Raw genomic sequence first — 24035 nt, 5'->3', positions numbered from 1 at the left:
ACAAACTCGACTTGACCACTGAGCACATCTATCTATTCTGGCCTCTCTGGTCATGACAGATGTGAAACATTGATAACATAGCTGCACATGAGGTGCAGGAAATGTACAATGCAGTTAGTAGGTAGTTTTACAATGGGATATTATGCATTATGTGCTGTCGTTGTCTCTTTTGGTCTATCTTATGTTAAGGGTTTTTTTTTTTTAGTTTTTGAAGCAATAACTCCATGTAAAGTTTAAAAAAGTAGCCTAGTTGTGGGAAAAGTGAATGTGGAAGTGCTTCTAGCCCCTCACACCTGGTGCAGCCTCAGCTTGGACCCTCATTTTCTAACTTAGCCTCCTAAATGTCAGTCCCCTCATTTAATTTCTGTAAGTAAATAAGTAAGTGAGTGTAGTGAGGAGTGCAGGAGTAACGGTGCAAGCACACAGCTCCCGGTTTAGCTAGCAGGGGGACCGATAGCGGTCCCTAGCCCGCAGTTTGGACACCGCCGTCCCGGACTGGCCGACCTCTGCTCTCCGGCTCTCTGCCTCCCGACTCCGCCTCTCTCTCTCAGCACCAACACACGAGCGACCGACTCCCCAGCCTGCCTGCCTGCCGCCACCCCGAAGCCCCTTTCCAGCTTTCCAGCCCGTACTCCCTTAATTAAAAAAACCGGACTGCCAACGCGAAGCTACGTCTCTCTCAAGTACTCGTGATTATGTCGGAAGCAAAACTTTAATAGGAGAAGTAGCAGCGAGGAAAGGATTAGCCGCACCGGAGAAGTTTTTTCTTCTTTGCCCCCAGTTTGTTGGCCCCGCGGCGGGGCAGGCAGGACAGGCCGAGTTGGGAGGGGAGGGGAGGGGGAGAAACGGAGACCGTATGATGTGGATCTGGTACCTTCTGCTTGGTTCGGGGTCCGGCTCAAGAACTGTTGGTAAGTTTTTTTTTTTAAAAAAAAGAAACTAATGTTGTTGTCCCGATACGCTCCAGTGGACGGTGGGTTAGCTAGAGGAAGGAGGAGGAGGAGGAGGGCGAGGAGGGGGAGGCATGTAAAAATCCTCTGAAGCGTTCAGTCTGCGGTAACATTTCACTCATAACCTTCTCACTTCTCATTTTTATCCCCTTCAAACTTATTTGAACAACCTATATGAGAAGACTTTTCATTTCCATCGACTGGACGGGTATTTTCTTCTCATTTTGGGGGGGCAGGAATTGGGAGTTGAAGCTCGGGCAGCAGTTTCTCGAGTTTTTCCAAGCATGTCGGATGCATTGCACAGTGTCCTCCTTCACTTCTGCTACACCCTCCGTGCCCCACACATACCACCCCCCATCTAACTGTGTGTTTTACTCAGATAGGGTTATGGTCTCCTCCAGGTTAAGTTATGACCGAGAGGTTGTTGACAGGACGGTGTTGACAAGTCAATCTGTTCCTCCTCCTGCCCCCGCCATGGCAGCTGGGGGTGGTGGTGGTGGAGGACACTTGTAAAAAAGAAAGGCTGAAGGAGTTTATACACAGTGTAGCCATTTGTTGCCTTTACATGCAGCTGTAGTTTTCAGCTGGTGACATCTATACACTGGTTATTACAGTGTGCTGAAAACACTGTCCGTGTGATGGCCTGAAGTGAATATCCACAGTAACTAATGTGAAACAGGTGTGTGATAGTATGATGATAAGGAATTATATTATAGGAGTTTGTACATCTTCCTCCCTTAAAATAATATCTGTACGTGCTACATCAAACAATGGGTTTAAAGCCCAGCATGCATCATCGATATTCTGCAAGCGTTAAATCAAGTATAGGTGAGTTTGACTTCCTCCTGGTGATGCTGATTCAACATCAGAATCAGAATCAGCTTCATTGGACTCCAGTTAATTTTGCTCTCAATGTACAGGGAATAGTATAATAAACATTCAATCTAAAAGAAAATGTACTGCAATTAATAGGGAAATCCATCTTCATGCAAAATATTATTATTTTCTAATTTGATAGCAAGACTTTAAAGGTGCAATATGGTTTTATTTAAGTTTAAAATCTTCAAAATGTACCTGAACTTATCAACAGAATGCGAAAATATTACAGCTTTGACATCTGTGCAGTTGCAGAGATATCGCCTGACGTTAGCATGCTAACCAGCTAGCCCCTAGCCAGCTTGCACCAAGCCCCCAGGAAGAGCGTCAGGCTTTGAAGCCAGTTTTAGTAGTGGCCAAACTGTGTAATTACATCGTCACGTCATGCACCGTGGCCCAAAAAGACTTTTTCCCGTAAGCGTCTGTAAAACAGTGGATACATTTTTTTGCGCGTCACAAACCCTGCATAATGACTCCTTTCACTGTTATAACTGGAGCCATTAGGTCCAGTGAAAGTTTGAAAGTCCAGCACGATTAAAATGTTTTATCCCCATTCAAGTTAGCTGGGAAGTCCAGCTTTTTTGGCTTTAAAACGCCACTGAGCAGCTTTCATAGGAATGAATGGGGCTCCACCTCCAACGCTGTGTCCACATTTAATATAACGTTCTTGGTTTGTACTTCAAGAGGTGATAGTCCGATAGTAAATAACACCAACAGTCCCCCGGTGCTCCGAGCTCAGTCCGGGCAGTGAGCTAATACAACTGCTAGCTGCAGGGTAACCTAGCTTACGAGCTGGTGATATGTTGCCTCCTTTTTGTTTGGAGTATGAATTTGACAGGAGTGTAATCAAGTATGCAACGTTTCTGTCACCATTATTTGTGCTAAACCTTAAATCTACAGTATGCTGAGTGCATTGAAATGTGTTTAATGGCTTTTGCAGGTGCATTGAATGGGTGTAGCTACAAAAAAATCTGCTCATGGTACCTTGGAGGACATTTTGACATGTCAAAGTAGGAAAGGCACAGGTGTAAACAAAAACATTAATGATGGCTTAATTCCTTTAAGCTGCTTTGGTGGGACACTTGTAACACCTGTGCTTTCCCCTCTGAGATTCTTTATTATTGCTTCAGTTTTAGGACAAGCCTCTGAAGGCATTTGTTCTCTGTGTAAACATACACAAGACCTCTGAAATGTATGTTAACTTTTAAATATAACACTTTGTTATTGAGAGCAGGGAATATTGCAGCAGTTTGTCTGTTTCTGTATGTGCCCATGAGTAGGCTTTTGTCAATGACAGTGACAGTTAAGTGTAAATAACATTACATTAGGTGTGGAAGAGAGATTTAGTGTGCCAAACTGCTGCCAAACCCCACCCTAGTTTGCAAAGGAGCTTGCACAGATGATTGATGTCAGAAATATCCTCCCGGAATATTACTGTAGTTTGTTTTCTTCACTATTGCTTATGTGTTGTCAGCTTTGAATAAACAAATTGTGTTTCAGACTTTTATTAGCTCACAGCCTTACCCGGGCAATAATAATGTCAGCTAGAGTGTGTATGCGTGTGTGTGCGTGTGTGTGTGTGTGTGTGTGTGTGTGTGTGTGTGTGTGCGTGTGTGGGTGTGTGTGTGCGCTGTATTGGTGCCTTGGCCAGCGTCTAAGTAAAAACAGAGCTTAGTTATTAATACAAGGTGTTATTGTCCTCTGACAGGGCAATGTAATGGGTTAAAATTTAGCTTACAATTGAGCCAGTAATAATAGGTCTAAATTGGGGTGTCACTGTATTGCATCTAATTTAATCTGAAATAAAGCCAAGATATTAATAAAAGGTCTAATGCATTTTCAAAATCTATTTCGGTTTTGGCTGGGCATCATCACCTAGGCTATTAAAATGTTAATCACAATATTGACATTTGAAGATATGGCTATGGAAAATTAAATTGGAAGAATTTCCCACCCCAAGGGGTCTGTGCTAAAAATAATAAAGCAAATAGAATATGTATGAATCGAGCAGAATTTCCATAGTATGTGCTTTATGCACAAGCCTGAGGGTTTTTTTATTTTCAAATGTGCACTGAAGAATCAAAATCTCTTTCTAACTACGCATAATTGCAGCTGTGAACGATGCAAATCTGCAGACATTATATGTGATTGGAGTTACTTCCCTGCACAAATGTTACAGAGGTGTCATGTGAAATCAAGGCACGGTAACCTTTTATGTTTTTTTTTTCAGTCATACAAACACTCAACAACAGATTCATTCAATTTAATGCATTTCCAGAACAACGTTTAAAAATTGCATCACAATTTGGATGATTATACCCCTTAATGGAATATAAAGTGTGCCTTGCAGATCAGCCGAATTAAGTCTTTACTCAAGATTATAACTGTCATAACAAGATGAATATATTGTAGCTCCTGTTTTAAACACTTAACAAGCCATACAGTATCAAGGATCATGTATCAGCCAGCTCCAGTCAAACTGAAGAAAACATTCACAGTTATAATTTTTTAAAAACTTTGTATCAGTGTACTTTTGGTTCATTCTTTGTAGCCGTTGGTCCTTAATATGTTTTGGCTCAAAACCTGTGTTCCAGTGTCGGTACAGCACCTGTCCCACAGTGATGATGAGATATCAAATCTTGTAATCTTGTACTCCTTTTCAGCCAAAGACTTCACAGACATTACACTGGACTGGATTCCTAACCTTGCAGCCTGGATGCTAGATGAGATAAATCAGTGTTATGTAATATGAGATTTAGCCAGCCGACCCACAGACAATGGAATGAAGCAGTGCAGTTACAAACAAAACTATGAAATTGTGATGTGTCCGATGTATTGGAGCTTTGGGGTGGGGTGGGGGGGCGGGGTATTGATAAAAGTAAATTGAGGTACAACGTTGGAAAGATGAATTAAGCTTTCCATCAGTCGCTTCCCCCTTGTACCCGAGGATGATTATTGCTTGTTAAGGATCAGCATTGTGATATATATGCCGACTTCATAAATCTTTGATTACATTACTCTAGCAGCCAGTGCCGCCTGGATTAAATATCCTGTAATGTAGGTCTTTTACAGATTTGTGTGTGGTGATCAAATACTACATAGTCGCATTTGAAATAGTTAATATATTTCAAATCCTTGCTCCCAGCTATTCCTCAAGTTAAACGCACTGAAATCAGACACAGCACAAAAATGATCATTGCATGTCCTTGTCTGTCACTTAGTGTTTTAATGAACACATAGACTGACAATTGGACCATTTCCCTTTGATTTAAATGCACCAATGAAACAAATGAGAAAGTTTAAGCATGTTTTCATGTGTTCAAAGCCTTAAATTACTTGTACATTTGTAGTATCTACCAGTATTTGTTTGCAAAAGTAAAAATCAAGCCTGTTCTATATTGGGAGTTTGCATCTTTTGGATGGGACGCAGTGATGTAACTGCCATCTGTGAATATCTGCACTGATCCATGTAGCAAGAATGATAGATCTGAGCTAGATAATGTTCGACGTTTTCAGTCAGACTTCACTGGATCTTCCATTACAGGCAGAGTGGCAACCAGCAGGCCGACGAGTGATGTTTTACATTTTTGGGGGAAGTATTTTGACAAAATAAACTATATGAATGTGCAGTGCAAGCCATGTAATGTTGAACTTTTTTTATCATAGAACATCTAGTTCGCTTTGTCAATGGAGAAGGCTTCTGTGAGTTGATGGCATTTGTTGAGTTGGAGCACAACCTATCAGAGAGAGCGGAGTGGAGAAGATGTTTGGGGAAAGCGCAGTGAAATTGTGGGCTGATCTGCAAAGTGCCAACTATGGTTGGGCCTGTGAACGGTGCCTTTGCCAGTCGCTGATTATATCATGATTTAGAAGGCCCATCGCCAGAGCTTCCTCATTATAACTAGCTGGTTAACTTTGTTTCAAGCTTTGAAGGCAGAACACAGCTTAGTTATGGACATGTGGTGCAGAGACAAAGATGCTTTTAAACCTGGATGTATGTTGTGGTAACAGGAGACAGTTTTCTCAGCTCGATGAGATCAGTTGATGGTTGCTGTCAGAGCACCATCCATCACGATCTTTCATTGTGGACATCGTCATATGCCAGTTTGGCAGACATTGCCCAAACCCAGTGCCAGCAAGGTATCCATTACGACTGACTATGTTGTTTAACATGTGCCGCTAACCCTTATCCCTACCCACATTGTGTTTGGTTGTTCATTCCAGACCCTATTCTTACATTGTACGTAGTATCCATTTAATGCAAGTACTTGACTATGAAAATGACTCAAAATGCTGAGTCCAAGAATGAACATTCTCTTGTGACTATATTCTTCTATTTGTCTTGAATAAACGACCTCTCGGAGCTCTGACAGCCCATGTTTTACCTCAGTGAGGAATTTTGTAAGAGACCTTGATGCTTTACATGTAGCTGTTATGCTCACAGAGTGGAACACATAAGAGGTTAGTACTCCCACTCACCCAACACAAGTGTACAGTACTGTAGCACTGCAGCACAGTATCTGCAAAAAGACAACCAAATCTAATATCTGAGTCTATGCAAAAAGACCATATTATGCACTCCTATCTTTTAAATGGCCCAGTTTCGATCCGTGTTAGCAGACCACACACGCACACAGGCCAGGTGGTCGGATATATTCATCCATAACCAAAGGCAGCCTATTCGGGTCATTTCTCCCATGAACGAGGAAACAGAATCACATTGTCTCCTGCTTATTGTGCTTTGTGTTTCTGCACTGCGGCTTTCCAGAGACTTGCCAGTTGGCCCAAACCGCTATGTGTTCGTGCTTATCTTCGCGTGTCTTTGGAACAGAAACGAGGGAGAGAAAGAGAAAGAGGGTGGCTGACATGGTTGATATGCCTCCAGCCATAGTCGCGGAAAGAAGGCCAGGGATTAAGGAGGTCCAGTTTGGCTTTACTTCCCAGAGTTGTTAAACAAAGCCACATGACCAGAGTCAAGTTTCAGATCTTTGTAACGGTGCAGCTCTTACTACTGTAAGCACTCATTGTTTTGATACAGTTTTATAATTTATCAGTCAAATGTAACTTCATGCTTTTGACCAGTAAAGCACATTTGTATCGGTTGGAAATCACACTGTGTTTTTCTCTGCAAGGGAGGAAGGTCCATTGTCCATTCTCTCTGAGCATCTCTGATCTATAAGTCATGATGTTAAAAGTTTCATGTACCCTGGAATGTATGGATCGATGGAGACAGAGAGGAGTAACATGTACTGGAAAAAGTTAGAGAAAGTTAGAGGACAGCTTATTACGTATTGATTTTGGATTGATGGTAACTAATTTGCCATGCACTGATGCAGAATCTTTGTTAATCTCTGGTGGTTGGCTTTTATTGATCGAGGACGTCCTTGCATGTCAAGATCACACCTCTGTCCTGAATGAACCTACTGATTTAAATCAGAGATAAGTTTTGAGTATCTTAGCCATTCGATTTTGTTTACTTATGAAGTCTTGCTTTTCAGCCAATATTGTATTTGCTCTGTACTTTTACCCAGCGCTGTGTTTACTATCTATAGTTATTCCCAGTGGACTGAATCATGAGAACAGAGGACAGTTTGTGCTAGACATTGATTTTAACTGTCTACAGTATCAGACCCAAAGAGTAACTTGAGATGAAGTTTGTCTGAAAGTGAAGTCTAAGCAGTGAGAGTTTTTGTGGACCATTTTTAAGACTGCTGTAGTCTGCAACACATACAGATGTGCAGAGCTGCCACTATTAATTGCCAGCTATTTCGATAATCAATTCTTAAACTTGAATATTTTCTGTTTTCTTTACTCCTCTATGACAATTAACTGAATATCTTTGTGTTGTGGACAAAACTAGACATTTGAGGTCACCATTTTGGGCTTTGGGAAACACTGATCGACATCCTCTCACATTTTCTGATATCTTACAGACCAAAGAACTCAGCAATGAATCAAGAAAATTATTGACAGATTAATCGACAAGGAAAGTAATTGTTAGTTGCAGCCCTACAGATGTTCATATACACACATTATATTTATTGTTGTTTCATTTTGTACATTGAGCTGCACGGCAGAGAGAATTTAACTATCACAAGATTTACTGTGGATTGTAAGGTAGGAAAATGACGAACTCTCGACCCCACTTTGTTTTCAATTTTACTGGAGAAAAGGTGGATGAACTTCATTGTTTTTCCAGAAATCACACCCTTCTGTCCCTCTTATCATTTCAAACAGCCCTCCCTGATGTCCTGTTGTTTTACACTACAATAATCTCTTAGGGTAAAGACACCCTATACACAGTGAGATAGATGGAGCTGAAGCATCCCATTCATTGCCTTTGTAAAGCAGCAAACCTCTCAGTAGGAACAGCAAGGAAATGATCAAGCAGAGCGAGAGAGAAAAGTTCATTTCAGTGAACTGTGACATTCAAGAGGTGGAGAATGGCAATGTGGTAACTAATCACATCTGACATTTATTGTGTATTTATTGCAAATTAAATAATTTTACAGCTGAAGTAAGGTGCCGTTTCAGGTGCAGGTGCTGCACTGATCCGTATCACCTGCGAATACAAACTGCAGCAACCATGGAAGAAAGCAGTAAACTGTGTGATTGATCTGCCCATGAGTGAATGTTTGTGGGATGTATCAGCAAACTGACAGCTCGGCCATGTTTGAAGTGTTATGTGCAACACTAACAATAAACTTTGTCTACTTTTGGTATACTTTAAAGGCTTAACAGGCTCACATGATGTGTCCCAACTCAGGCTGGACTGACAGAAAGACAGTCCATGAAGAACGTGATTGTTAACTACCACACCCATACTGCTAATTAAGCTGAATTATTTCTGAAAAGTGCAAAAACATGTTCTGACAAAAGCCTCTGTTTGTGCAGTGTGAGTGCAGTTAAACGTTTGTATACACTCAGCTTCTGCCTGTAAAAAAAATTGGGCAATTTAACACTTAATTGCTCATTGTGCTGTAATGTTTTATAGTTGCAGGAGACCTATTCAAAATTGTAATGCAGGCTGCACATTGGACTGTAACCACACAGACTCTTGCCAGCTGACAATTTTCGATTGACGTTGCATATTTAAATTAAAGCAGTCTGCAGCTGTGTTATCTCGCTGGGGCCGAGCTGTCAGCAGCAGGATCAACTGCTGTCAGTCTATTCTTTAGTCCTGTCCAAAGTTTTGAGCCTTTAGAAGTGTTTGACCTTGAAGCTGTTGAACTGTCTTGATGTATTCAGTCTGCAGACTCTGGAGGATGTGATTGTTACATTTGGACACAGCTACAGACTTATGGATTTTTTCCGATTTGAGCTAACGCAGCATATATTCCAGTCACCTTGATATCCCTACTTTTATGTTCATCCATGGTGCCCCCTCTGAGAGGAAGAGTGACCCCCTGCATGTGTCCCCTGTGTTGCTTCGCCTGCTGTCACACAGGGAATGAACACTGGCAGGCTGACAGCTGGCTCCCCCGCTGTCCCCCGTGATCAGCAGTCGTTTGCTGTACTGTGTCTCACTGCCACCGTGGCAGTCCAGTGTGGACACTGACAGGCTATTTTGGACTGAAATTCCAGCATCCCTCTGTCAAACCAAACAAACACTACCTTAAAGGTCAGCACGAACCCGGAGAAAAACACAGATAACATCAGGGCAGTTGATCTGCTGTTTGTTTGTTGACCCAGGTAGAAGCAAGCGTGGTCTGGTTTTATAAATTTGGTTCTTTGTGTGACTTTGACCTGTCCCTTGAGATGCTGAGACGACTTTGGTCCTGAAAATGGACTCAGTACGTTCCACACAACTTTGAAGTATCAGGCCAATATCTGTATTATTATTTGCTGATAATGGCCAATCAGAGATATATTGGTATTGGTGTATATGTTGCACTAATGCAGTGTTATGACATTATGTTGCAACGGTATGTTATTAGACATTTTAGACAATAAAATGTACAGTTAATATCTTGCTTTTCTTACATTTCTTTGCAAAACTAGTGTATATTGGCCAATATGTCGATGTTGGAATTCTTTACTCCCTTATATAAGTACTGGCATCGGCCCCAAAAATCAAGTATCTTCCAAGCTCTTCTTTTCATTACTTCCCAATGCTTTATCGTCAGCTGCCAAATACCTGTGGTGATGATTGTGCTGCACTAAACATTAGTGTTGACATACCTTTAACCTCATGGATAATTGCTTTGTAATTGGGATACAGCTCCAGCAGTTTCATCATTCCAGTGAGTCGCCTCACCTCCATCCACCAGCTTCATGTGCTATAATTAGATGCAATTCTCCAAACCTCTAATCACAAGTAAAACGGTTATTTGGAATAGACACAGTTTTTTGATTGCAATCACGCAGACATTCGTTTCCTTTATTTCTCCCTTTTCCATGCCAAATGTGATTACATAAGCGTTCAGTGTCCTGTGTGCTAAATATGGAAATTGTCTTCATAGCATCGTAGGTGAAAATGTTTTTCTGTGTTTTTCTGCAGGATCAGATTAATCTTTAGAATCACAGGGACCTTTAGTGGAACTCTTTTCTCCTTCTGTCACACAACACGATGACTCAGGATTGCTTAAAAGGTCAGGGGTAAACTCTTAAGACCGAGACTCTCATGCAAAGAAGTGACGGCTCATGAAACAAGCCATGTGCTGAAGTGAAACTCACAATTATAATTGAGGTGCCGCAGAGTGTGAAATTCCAGTGATTTGCAGAACGCCCTGAATTTTCTATCCCCATCTCAACATAGTGTAGCTGTATGTCTTATTGACAGTAATCTGTATTTTTTTTCAAGGTCGCATGCCATATTTGTGCCTCGGAGATTTTTTTGCATTTCTGCAACCTCAATCTGAGAGCACAAGCTTTTGGCCAGGTGCGACGGAGCGAGAGTAACAAGACGACTAAAGCCTCACTTTGTCTGATATCCACCCCCAAGGTAGAGACACGAGAGACGTGACCCGCCTTTCTCTTTGCACCAGATTGACATTAAGTTTGACGATGCCAGTGGAATTCTTTCAACAATTAAAGCGTGCGCACTCACACGGACACTCGTTTGATTTAGCAACCTCTCAGGTGAAATCCCAATCAAGGGACTGGAAAGCTACTCAAGGCTACTCCTCCAGGCGAGCTCGTAAATGAACAAATAAGATCAATCTCAATTCAGCCGACTTGAAATAATTGCCTATTTGTCACAATTAATTTCAGAGCCTCGACTCAAGACCCCTTGATATTGATATTGAATTTCCCATTATTACATTCCTGAAAAAACTTCTGGTTAAATGGAGCCGAATCCAAAGAATTAGTCCGTGTGTTAAATGGATGATATAAAGGGTCAAGGCAGGCGGAGATAATTTATCCGTCTGATTGTGGGAAGAGAGGGGAAGTGATGCAGAAGCCCAAAGTAAAAGTGTGTAGGAGACATGACTCCACCTCTGTTGTGTCACCAACATGGCTTCACCCCATGAGCTGTTGGCCCCTCGCCCCAAGCATGCACACAATGATTCCCCATACTTTTTCTCTTTCTTCTGTAGTAGAGATCAGGCATTTATGTGTGTGTGTGTGTGTGTGCGTGTGTGTGTGTAAGGCACAGTGTATACACGCAATATGTATAAAGGGTAATCCTCTCTTGGACAGGGACCAGGGGAGGCGAGTCGCTCATCTTCACAGGAACTAATCACCTGATCCCGCCTGCTGTTTACAGAGGCAGTCTCGCCAGCCAAAATCAAATGCAAAGCCCATGTTAATTACCTTAATGCTGCCTGCCTGTCAACCACGGCTTGGCAGCAGCCACCAGCACTAGGCCACGAAATAAATTCTTTTCACTTGCACAATGAATACCAAAGACGAAAGACAGGCTTCTCAGGATTGAGAAGCAGAAAGCCATTTTTTACACTCTGATATTTTGAACTGGAGAAAGCAGATGTGGGAGGGGGAGTGAAAGTTGGGGCGGGTTCGTTGTGGAGTCGGCGGGGGCAGAGAGTTCAGGTCATTACTGGTCCCAGAACCATTAGTCTTGCCCAGGTCCAGTGTGTCAGAGATGGTAATTGAGTCCGTCTCCGTGCAGCCCGCTCTAATGAGAAGCTGCAGGCCTAAGATTTGACTAATTTCTTTTATGCCCAGGACGATATGTCAGCCTGGCCGTCCCATGCCTAATGACTCCAGATACTTAATGAAGGATTGGTGGGATTTCCAAAGACTCGGATGAAGCTTTATATTAGTGCACTTCAAAAGTTAGTGCACTCTGGAGACTCATGTAATGATGTTGGAAGGCCCTTTGATGTCCTGACAGTGCACCGTACCAATGATCAAAAGCTGTGTGTATTACATATATTTGTATTTACACATTTTTTGACAGATAAGTATAATTTATTGATTCCTCACACAGTTTTCTATATAGTTTTTCACGGACAGGCTTAGATGTTAATGAGGCTAAACATCCGGGGAAGCTCTGCCTAATACTGTGTGCTTCTCATTCCTCATACCTTTGAAACTAGGAAAACTAAATAATCTTCCTCTAATTAAAGACAAACTATCATTAGTTGTAAGAATTGCTTGCTTAATAATAATGTTGAATAAAGTTATTAATCTTGTTTTTCCTGTGGGTGTTAATTAGCGATATACCAAAACAAAATAGTCAGCCAGTCTCAGTCTTTATACTCAGACAATGGCATGTCCATCACCCTGTCAGTCCAACTTCAGACAGGTGATCTGTCTGATGCAGCTGAATTTCCCAAGTGACATTTCCAAAATGCTAAATGCGCTCAATGGAAAAAATGTGCACAAAAAATGCCATGCTACCCTCAATAACAACGTGCTTTTGTAGATGCCTTGACCCGCTTGCATCTACGCAGCCCCTCAACGGAGTTGAAAATGTCTTACACGGTAACCAGTCGAGCTGGTAAACATCACATTTCACCCTCATGTGAATCTCATCTCCACCGTGTCCGTTATGGGTCAGGAGCTCATCTGTCCTGAAGGAGCAGCACAGCAGCTGATTATGATTGATTATGATAGATTCCTCCTTGACTGACCTCTGCAGCCAGTCACAGTCTTCTCTGCACTCGCACACACTAAGACACTCATAAATCAACAGACACAAACAAGTTTCAACAAAGACACATAAATGCTGATACACAGAAGTGTGCACACATGTGCTGAAACTTAAATGTCAGCGTTGCAGTGGGAATTCACCGAAGAGCAGACATGGTCACGCGTACATACTGCATGCTAAGTTTGCACTCATACATGTATAACCAGACGTCGCAACATAAGACCATACAGTGCTGCGCAGCGTATCTTGTCAGGTTGGCTCCGATCAGTAGTCTTCAACCAAACCCAATTAACGGACCAGACACTCGCATGAAAGGAAATACAACCACCAGGAAATAAAAGGACAAACCAAGCCCAAAGAGTGGGAGCTGCTCCCAGTGGTGGCCATTTGTTTTCATTTGGTTTGGTGTCTTTACTGGTGCCGTGCAGAGCACTTTGAGCAGTGTGTCTCTGTCAGACTGGCCACCTCTGCCTCCGCCTCCACCCGCAGCCTCCGCCCTCCGTTCCATTACCACTGATGGTGCTCGTGCAATGAAGAGAAATGAGTCTGATGGCACTAATCGCTGGTGCAGACTGATGCACGTCCAGTCACCTGGTCAGCGCTTTGCATTTGAAAGGGAGCAGAGGGCCATCAGGAACAATAGAAAGTGGAAGATTGAGAAGAGTCGATGGTGATATTGACCTGGGAGGGAAGGAAGCCATAGAGGTGTCAAGGAGCTGCAGCTCTGAGCGTGACTCTGCATGAAGCGGGAGCACTCACGTGTAAAGCAGTGAGACGGACATGACTGGGTTTCATAACACGAACATATGAAGCTCTTTCCCCAATGCATTCAGAGTCCTCTTTAGCCATTACCATGACAACATAGAGGTCCGTGGCTCTGTGTGTGAGTGAGTATAACAAAATTAAGGGGACTGAGTGATCTCTCAGAAGGGACGGTGCAGCCAGATGAATCAAATTCACCTGGCGAAGATGAATAAAGTGGCAACCGAGAGGCACAGCAGGGGTCCGTTGTGATCGCGTTTAGATAGATTGAGACAAATACCCGGCGTGCACCTGCAGTCAAACACACAAATTAGCATCTCTCACTATTCCACTTTGTATCACACAGCAGGAACAGAGACAAGTGGATGAAAGAGTGAGATATCCCTCTGCTGTGAACTCATCGCCTTAACTGTAACCACCTAATACTCTCATGACCTCCCTCGTCATCGTTCATGTCTTTTCCTGTCACCTCGCTTCTATGTCTAAGTTGGCCTTTTACACATAGCACATAAGGCTGAAACCTTATTGGAATGACCTTTAGTTACAGCATCAGCTGCCACGATGAGGACTATTCATACACCCTCTACCTTTTAATCCGAGCCCCTTCACTTCATTTATCAGCACTTTGACTCATTACCATTGGGTTAAATAGATATTATATTATAGAGAGAGAAAGAGGAGACAGGCATGGAGATAGAGAGCACGGGCCACTGGCACTCTTTTCCCTCATCTGCATTCTGTCGAAATAAACATCCCCATTGTAATGCCCCCGTCACTCCCCCTCTTCACCCTTTTCTCCTTAATGTGGTCGCTCTCTCTCACATGCCTTTATGTCTTCCCGCACTCACCTTGTGCTCTCTCTTTCTGTTCCACTATCGCTCTCTCTCTTTGCCCCGGTGTTTTTTGGCAGATACAGTTCATTCCCACTGATTCTCCAACCCCTGCAGTGACTCCATGGCCTGGCTACACAATTAGGAGCTCATTACTTGCTAATACACAGACTAGAAGACAGACAAAGGCAGCCTGTGCCTTTTTTATGTCGAGCGCTCCCCGTTCCCATCATTTTATCTCTCTCTCTCTCTCCCCAGGCACTTTCTGAGTAAAAAGGGTGCGACTTCTTCTCTTCCTCCCCTCGCTCACTCCTCTCATCGTACCCACCGCTACAGTACATCTTCTCCGCGTTGCATAATGAGCCAGCGTGTGCTAAGAAGAATTAATAGTTCAATTTCCATCTCTTAAGCGTTTGTTTTTTACGAAATGAAATGTAATCTCAACTCTTTTACCTATGACATTTGGGTTTCTGCGTGTCATTTTCCGGCTCATTTAGCATCTAGAAAGCTTAAACTGCTTAATAAATGTTGTGTCTTTCTTTGATAATTTGATTCCTTTATTTGCAGATGCTTTCCCCTTGTCACCTTCAGAGCTCAGTGTGAGCAAGCAGCATGCTCACAAACACGAGTCTCGCAGGTGTAACATAAGGTCAACACAGGCAGCTTCACTCTGTCTGCATCATTTCTCACTATCCGACTGGCACTGCGGAAATGCCAATTTTCACAGCAAGGGGTCCCGCGGCGAAGCGGCGGATGAAGGTTGTGCGCTGTTTACCGGTGTGTTCGGTGACAGTCGACTGCATGATGAAAGAGACGCAGGGGAGTGTTGACATTTAGTTTTGCGCCCGTGATGGGCCAATGTGGGGAATCTGAATTAATGGGATAGATGTGTTTGTTTGACAGGAGAATCTTCCTCCTCTGGATTGATGAGAAATTCAAGCCCATAAAAAGACATTAGTCTGGCTGGCTTTGTGCGTACATCTCTCTGTTCAGACATTTTTGTCTGTGTCTCTGTATGTGAGCAGCTTGCCCACAGTGCCAACATCTAAATCTCATTTTAGTCCCCCCCTCGATCCCACCTCCATCAGCTCCTCCTCTCTGTGAAGGTAATCCCAAGGTGATGTTAATAGGCTGGGATGCTGTTGAAAATGCCACTGTCATCTCTTAGAGGATTAGATGGACAATTGCTTCCCTGAAACCCAAGCCAAGTTGTTAAAAGAAAACTGCAACAATACAACTTTTCTGAAAGGTTGTTTTTTTTTGTGCCTTAACATCACCATACTGGATTTTATGTCCCCAGTATAGAGTTTGCATTGTAATATGCTGATCTTCATTGTAATTTAGCCCACAGATGGGCTCATAAAGAGCCAAAATAAACTGATGCGATGGGATTATTGGCTCAGTGTGATCTGTGATCCCACATCACTGGAAGACTAGTGCCTGATTAATAGAGCCGTGTTTAGCCGAGCCAGGCTAATTTGGCCAGTCACCGTTCCAAAGATCCAAAGGCAGTAGAAGGCAGTCATTGCAGGGCCTATTTGATAAAGGAGAGGCTGCTAAATGAAAACATAATAATAAGGCAGAGGCTAATGAGACAATCAGTGTTGTGCTCATGTTGCCGAAAAGGTTTGTGTGCACGTCTGCTTGCAAAGTGTGCATCTTTATGTTTCCATTAACCTTTATCTGTCCATACGTAAGAACATAGACATAGCTCCAGGGATTCAGTTGCAGGGAGTAATTACTTGAACAGACAGCTGTTAGTCGTATAATAAAAACATGATTTATACAACCAGTACTTTCTGTAGGTCCATTCAGAGGAGAGAAATGCTCATTTATTTTTTACTGACTTTCTTGTACATTATACAAGTCACAACCTTCACCTCAGAGTGGATGTATGCATGCTTAATTAGGAATTTGTAAAAATCCATTATCAGCAGTTGAAAAGGAGGCTCCAATCTTGGGGGCACAAAGTGTCAGTATTGGACGACCTGAGAATGAGACTTTAAATCATCTTTTTCAGAATTGCTTTAAAAGTTTGCCTGCATAGTGTTGCTTCAGTTGTCCACCATGATGCACACATGCTGGCTTCTGTTTCTCTCTCCCAGTATGTTTCTGCTATATTGACTTATTTTGTCAACAGTTATTATAAAGTCCCCCAAAAACAACACTTCATGTTTTGGATTTCCGTTTTCACAACAACAGGTTAGCCAAGTGTGGAGGAGGCTTGTCGTTCATTATGTAGCCCAGCGATACTATCAAAACCAGTGTTGTACCGAATGACACTGCAACAACCAGGTGCACTTACAAACCCGCTGGAAACAATGGCATAAATAGCCCTGCATTAAACAGGAGAGGTTTCATAATCAGTTTGTTACAGGAGAGATGAAATACCAGAGAACATCTCTTTCTCTGAGTTTTTTGCAGAGCATATGCGTCAGCACACAGGAGGGGTAGAGCGAGGGCAAAGTGTCAATCAATTGTGGATGACATTATTCTCTCAGATGGAAAAACATGCTAAAATGGGTCGCCAAATATACTTGAACGGCTGATAATGGCCCAAGTAAAGTATATGTGTGGGAAACACTGGGATTCACGGGCTGAAATTCTGCTGGAAGGGCAATCATGTGGAAACCCAACGTCACTTAACAGTTGCGGGGTGCGGGCAGACATAAAAGTGAGTATTTTGTTATAAATACATTAACATGAGGGCAGTAGCTGATGCTAAACTGTCTAAACAAAGACTACCGATTTGGCTAAACAGAGATAGCCTTGACAAGAAACTAACATTACAACTGGCGTGTACTTAACGTTAGCGTCACTTTACAACTCTTATGTGGATATCAGCTACAGATGTCAACCTTTTAAGCATGCTTTTCGTTAAAAGTAAGGGGTTTTATATATAATGTTCAAGGATCAAATTAAACAAACTGAACACCTTCTCTTGTAAAATGCCTTGTGTATTCGGTAACACCTGTGTTGTCACAAGTTTACTATCCAATGGGAAAATTTCCTCATCGTGGCATACCTAATGTAGATACAGGATTAGACACCCCAAATAATAATAAATAATAATTTCCAGATAATCCCCTTGAAAATATATATATATAAAAGGATGGATAGAAACTATACTGTACTTTAAGACAATTTGTATGTGTAAGATTATCGTCATAATTTTCTTTGCATTATTAGTATCATGTTGCCTTTATACGCACATCGATAAACAAGATTTTTGTTCAATCTCACGTTTTCCCTCTCTCACATTAGTCCGTCTCTTCAAGCTGGTATCCTCCCTCTCTCTGTCTCGCTCTGGTTCTATTTCAGCCCACAGATGCACTATCAATAATGCAACCTCTTAAACAAGACTGAGGCTTTTAAGAGGGTTTGTCTGTGCCCATCCCTTCTAGATGCCTGATAGTCGCTCGGTGGCCACATCCTAGTGGAAAAATGTTCGATTTTTTTAATGAAACCCGAAATAAACAATTTATTTTAAAATTATATCGTTATCGAGGCTTTTTCTTCTGAACTGTGCAAATGCTGGAAAGCACTTAATGCTGGGAGGGCATGAGGTCACTGTCTCATCAGGGAAGTAAAGACCTAAGCACTGACTGTGTAGCTGTAGGCAAAAACGAAATGGAGGCTAAAGCGAGACGAAAGCACAGCCACTGTATCACTCTATAAAGTATATTGTGCTTGAACTTATATTGTTTGCATTTCTGTGCAGACAAAAGAAGACTTGGCAGGCATTGCAAACCTCACCCACCCTCTCAGGCAGAACCTGTGTGGTGCAGCCTGCTTAATTTTTTGCTTTTGCGTGCAGCGTCCGTGTGTGTGTGTGTGTTTGGATTAGTTACAAGGGGGTCTTGAGGAAATGGAGGCCGCTCTCTGAAATCACAGTTTTTCCCCAGTGTATGTGATTAATGCCATAAGCTAAAAGAGGTTAGAAAACTTTTCCTTCACTCAGGCACGTTGACTGAAAACAGCACTGTGTTTGATGTGAGCCCAAAAGAGCCGATCCAACGCAGCCAAACAGAAATAACTTCTGTATAACGAACACTCCACGATAATGATTGCATTGGGATGTTGCCACTGTATCCTTGTTGTCAAACATCAGGCATCACATGAAGAAGAATGAACGTGTACTCTACAGTTAACGCAATGTAAATGTGTGGCGTTAATGTTAAATTCAAAGAAAAGCTAGCTTTAGGCTAGTTAGTGTCAATATTTCTTGTATCATCTTCTGCTTTCTTTAGAATAGAATATTGAACATAATGCAAACAGCGAGACTTTGTGGAGGAGTTTGCTTTGAACATCAGATGTAACACTTGGCTCACATTCTGTCTTCCTTCCTGGAGGAATTTACTCTGACTTTCTGCCTCGAGAGCCAGTGTCCTTATTCCATTGAACAGCAAATGCTGAGTCCCTTTGCCAAACAATTGCCTCGTTATCTGCTGCACGGATGCTGACTAATCCTGCTTTAGGCCATTGAGGGGACAAGCTTGTGGTCCATTGTTTGTTCCTCTCCAGATGCATGGGGATTGGGCTGATGCCCCCACCTGAGAGTGCTGACCAGCGCTGTGGCCAATCCTGTTGAGAATGAACCACTCTCTCCTCAGGAAGTCAGTGTTAAAGGGATTTGGTCTCGACAGTGGTTGGTTTTTGTGATGTCCTTGGATTTTTTTGTGCCAGGGTGGGGAAGTCAGCCAGCTGCAATCAGCCTGGTTGTCTTGATGTGGTCGACAAGAGGATTTCATTTTGGTCAAGTGTTAACCCCTCTCTGCTGGTGCTGTTTTGAAAGCCAGGATTTCTTTTCTCTCTTTTTTGACTAAACATGAAATGTATCTACTTGGTTAAGATCCCCTGCATTGAATAATAATTTATCTAATGTGATTTTTCCCACAAAAATATGTTCAATAAAGTACTGGAAAAGATTAAAAGTACATCTACTCCTTCGCTCTCATCAAAAATTCCAAAATGTATGAATATGCAAATATGGAGATGCCTCCAGGCGCAGTGGCGCGCCGCGTCACACCCACCAATGTAGTGTCGCTGGTCTGATTATACTTAATGTGTGTTGCATGTGGTCTATGATTGATTCGGCAAGTTGTGTGGGTTGAGAAATGTTTTTTTTTTAATTAATATCAGTTTCCTCAGAATGGTAGCACCTGTCCTGAAACATTCTTGTCGTTAGCTGAAGAGAAAAATGTGTGACTGTGCTGTTTTGCGATAGGAATATTTTAAGTGTTGTTTGAAATGGGAAAAGCGCAATATTGCCAAAGTGCTGACTTCACTGACGGAGGAGGATTTTTAAGATTATTTTGCTCCCTACAGCAACCACATACTGCTTTTGTTTAACTTTCTTGCTCAGTATGACTCCCCCGCTCTGTCTATATCTATGTGTGTGTGTGTGTGTCTATGCATCATACACCGATAGAAATGTAATGTATAAATGTAAAAGACATTTCCATTTCAGAGGAACGCTCTATTTCTGTGTAAAACGCAGAAGAAGAAATATCCAGAACTTTGCTTATGGTACTCTGCTAACAAGCATGTGGCTGCACTCACAAAGACTGGTGTTAACCTATAGTAGCCTTTGCCATTTTGGGTTTTTGGTACCACAAGTGACCATATTTGAACTAGAGTGGAGCTGGGAGGGATTTGCATTTCTACGCCTCTATCTTGATTGGATCTAACTGACAACCTGAGGACAAGCCGTGGTAGCGACTTCTCAATCACAAGGTAGCTACGCCCTAAAGCATACCCTGCTTTACCGTCTATTTTACATTAAATTAGATCATAGATCATTACAAAATAAAACACCATGCTGTCTTGAAGAAGACTTGAAACTAGCAATTGAGACCGTAAACTCGTTGTGAAGGCGTTCAATGAGGTAACAAATCAAGTGACAGGCCATTTTCTCATAAGCCAACATGGAGTCGACTTCCTTTCAAAACTAGCAGAGTCGCCCCCTGCTGGCCATTAGAAGCATTGTCTCTGCCTTTACATGTCGTTACGCTTTAAAGTGCATTGGAAGGTGTAAATAAGCTGTGGTCTGTCTGGTCTGTCTTCAGCCCTCTTCAGGCCAACAGCAGGGTAAGCAACAACAAGGACTACAGTGCATATGGAACCTATCAGCACTATTACACAGTCTTACTGCATCAACAGAACCTTATTGTATACCCATGTGTTGTTAATCAAGCCGATCAAAATTGTTACACCCGAGTCTGTGTATTCTGAGTTAATATTACTGCACAAAGTGTATCAAATTGATTATAGAGAATAGATAACAGCATGGTCGCCAAAATCATCTCTTTTTCTCTCCACTCAAGAAATGATTAAAATACAATGGTGGTGTTTGTTATCACTGTGTGACCTGTGTATGAAATAAATCATTTATAAATCATAAACTAAATCATCTGTAGAAAAGTGCACTTCAAATTAATAGTACAGTTTAACTTCAGCAGCTTCTCTCTTGAAGTGTTGATGGGCGGATGAGAGATCAACATGTTTGTATTACAGCACCATTCCCCGAAAAGCAGCCCGCTGCTTTAGATGTAATTAAAAATGACAAACCATGCTGCCTTTTAACTGTATCACACTCTCATTTTCTCACTTTTGGGATAATGAAAATGGGGATTACATAAACTGTATGCTCACAGCTGTCAGTGCAAATAAAGCTATCTAGTGTACCAGAGGCAAAGATGATTTTGTCTCATTACAGTAAGTTTGGAAGGGTGACCAGTGGTCAATTGTTTTGTCACAGCTTTGGCCATCAGTTCCACTCTTCACATCCAACTGTAGTGCTGCGATCTTGCAATCCGTTCAAGAATTATAAATAAAACACTTCATGTGGAAGTGAAGATTGAGGAGGAAGTTATTATTTTTTCTGTAAGTGTTCTCTAGGTTTTGGAGAACTACTCACAGGTTGAACTTTGACCCACTGTCCCTACCGTAGTTTCACAAAGCGGAGCATGATTACATTAGACACTTCAGGTGAATGTGCTTTGTGTGTTTTCACCTCCAAATATGTGTGCGTTTATACAACTAGGTAAATCTGGGATTTGTTTTAAGCCTGTCTAGTTGTGGGATTACTCATGTTTGTGGCTTGCTGGACTCTTGCAGCTGCAGCTACCAGTACTGCTGTGTCCCTGGCTGTGCCAATGAATTAGAAAGACTCAAAGTATAAAAAATATAGATTTTCCCATCAGGCTTAAGTTGTGTTTAGGGCTTGGATTGTTTCGTAAGGGTGCGGTCAGAGGTGTACCTGAAGAATATGGAGCAGGGAAAGATGTCAGCTGGCGTCTGGCAGACAGACTGACTGTTTTTCTCTTGTGGAGAAGTCTTATTTTGAAATGTGGCACATGCTTAATGCAGCAACAAGCGATATGGCCTACATATTGAGAATACCATGTCACACCACAAAGTCAACAAACACAGAAAGACATAATACTTGAGTTATAATGATGCAGTATTGTGCGTAGATTCCATCGTACGTGGTTATTTTGTTAGGATTTATCTGTTTTATATCACACTTGGCTGGGCAATGTCTGCCTCCCATGCCAATAAAGCCTTTTTGAAAGGTATGATGTTGATACATAGCAGAACATTTGAGCTCCTTCTGCTCAGTAATGCAGCTCATGATTAGCTACTGCGAGCTTCCTTGTGCATTTTTGAGAAATATTGGGAGAAGAGAGAGAGAAGCCACAATCACATACGCTTCATAATGGTGTCCATGCTCTTGCACCTACTATCACATCCACACCTACCTCAGCATCTATTATTTTTTGATTATGTTTCTGTACTAAATCATTAATCACAATATGAATCATTAAATCCCCACAGAGAAAGTCTGTACACCTTCTTCTTTCTAGCTGTGGTTTATTTATAACACATACCCATATTCTTTATTGAAAAAACAGCATGAGTGTGAGAATTATCTCCCCCCCAGTGCCACGCTTTTATTCTGCTCTTTCACATTCCCTTTGTCTGTTTTCTACATACTCTTTCTTTTAAAATGCCCATTAGTTTGCAACTTTATGGACATCTGAGTGAAGTCACCACACGCAATCCACTACACATTATTGATAATCTCTTTAGATAAGCATCAGTATAGTTTATCCTAAGGACACAATCAAATTTCTTCTGTGAGTTTCCACTGCAGTAGATCGTGTGTGTGTATGGGTAAAATGAGTAAGAATATTTGTGGCAAAAATAACATGAATAGCATTAAAATAAATTTCATGCAATATATTTGTTGTAGCTTAACCAGCCTGCATCCACAAAAGGCTTTTTGTTCTTGTGTTTGATTGTGTTAATGTTAAGTGTTATTTGCTTTCTAGGACTGCTATCTGCTTAATGACTTTTGATTTTGCAATTTTCTGAAGCCCCATTGCATTCATAATCTTTTGTATTTTATTCATCAGGTACTTACACTGTGTTGAGGATTGTTATGGCATGTTGGCTATCGATTCATATGAGTGAGCAAAGCAACCGATTGTTGATGTGTAATGTTTGTATTAATGCACTCCTGCCCTCTTAAGAGCTGTGTTCTTCTTCTCACTTTAGAGTTACGTTTGAAATTAAAGCTATTTGTCTTCTGCTCAATTGCTCACTTAGCGTTGTTGTCATGGACACACCGGTTAGATTCACAGTTTCCATGTGGCTGAAAAAGGCAAAAACAGCTGGTGAAAGAGGAACAGTCCTAAATGTAGCTGGTATCAAATTATTCAGACTGTACCGTTTTTTCCATGCATGACTGCCCCTTTCTTTATCCCTCCCCATTACTGTCTGCTTGCTCTGTTGCTCTGTGCCGCTGTCTGTCTCTCTGTTTGTCTGTCTGTCTGTCCATGGGGGGTCTTTAATTGATGCACACCAGATTCTTTACACTTGTGCTCATTTTTATTGAATGCTTCGGTGAGTTGAGGGAACGCGATGGAGAATCTTTTTCCCTCTCCGTGAAGCTCTTTCTTTCGTTTACTCTTTCTCTCTCCCCACACACACACACACACACACACACACACACACACACACACACACACACACACACACACACACACACACACACACAATGAAAGAGACAGCCAAATCACCTCTACCCCTTCTAGGCTGCGCCTCAGAGCCCGTCTGTATACCTTTCCCATTAAGATTCGTGTGTAACTGAAAAATAAGTTTCTATCCGTGAAGCCGAAAGCTAGTTTTTATTCAGTGTTAGGCCTTCCTTATCGAATTCACTCTCTCCCTTCTCCTCCAACACAAGCAAACCTTTGCCGTCCATGTTTTATTGACATTATCAGGCAGTGGTGTATCTTGACTTGCTTTTTATTCGTCTTCCAACAGGATTTCACACAATTCACTGGAGACTGTTTTGCTCAGTGTGGTGGATTATTGAAGACAAAAAGCATATGTTGAAAGGGATGGTCGATTTCTTTTCCTCTGGAGAGCTTAACAACTCCCCTTTATCAACATTTTATTGTCATACTTGTGCCATAGACCTTAGCATTCATTTCACTTCTACTGGACTGCTCACGAAGTATACAAAGACGGCCCAATACATTTTTCAGT

At 41.9% G+C, this 24035-nt stretch overlaps 1 protein-coding gene across 1 annotated transcript in view; it reads left to right on the top strand.

Annotated features, from left to right (window-relative positions):
- The first annotated feature begins 560 nt into the window (after positions 1 to 560).
- ldlrad3 (low density lipoprotein receptor class A domain containing 3) overlaps positions 561 to 24035 on the top strand; it is an 82465-nt gene continuing 58990 nt past the window's right edge. Inside the window, exon 1 of the mRNA XM_073472316.1 lies at positions 561 to 911. Within this exon, the coding sequence (XP_073328417.1) occupies positions 857 to 911 (55 nt within the window). The 5' untranslated portion in view covers positions 561 to 856. The remainder of the gene's footprint in view (positions 912 to 24035) is intronic.

The sequence above is a fragment of the Pagrus major genome, chromosome 8 (assembly GCF_040436345.1).
Source record: "Pagrus major chromosome 8, Pma_NU_1.0".
In the NCBI taxonomy this organism is placed as follows: Eukaryota; Metazoa; Chordata; class Actinopteri; order Spariformes; family Sparidae; genus Pagrus; species Pagrus major.
Note: the sequence above shows the minus strand (reverse complement) of the source record. Positions and strands in the feature narration are given on the sequence as shown.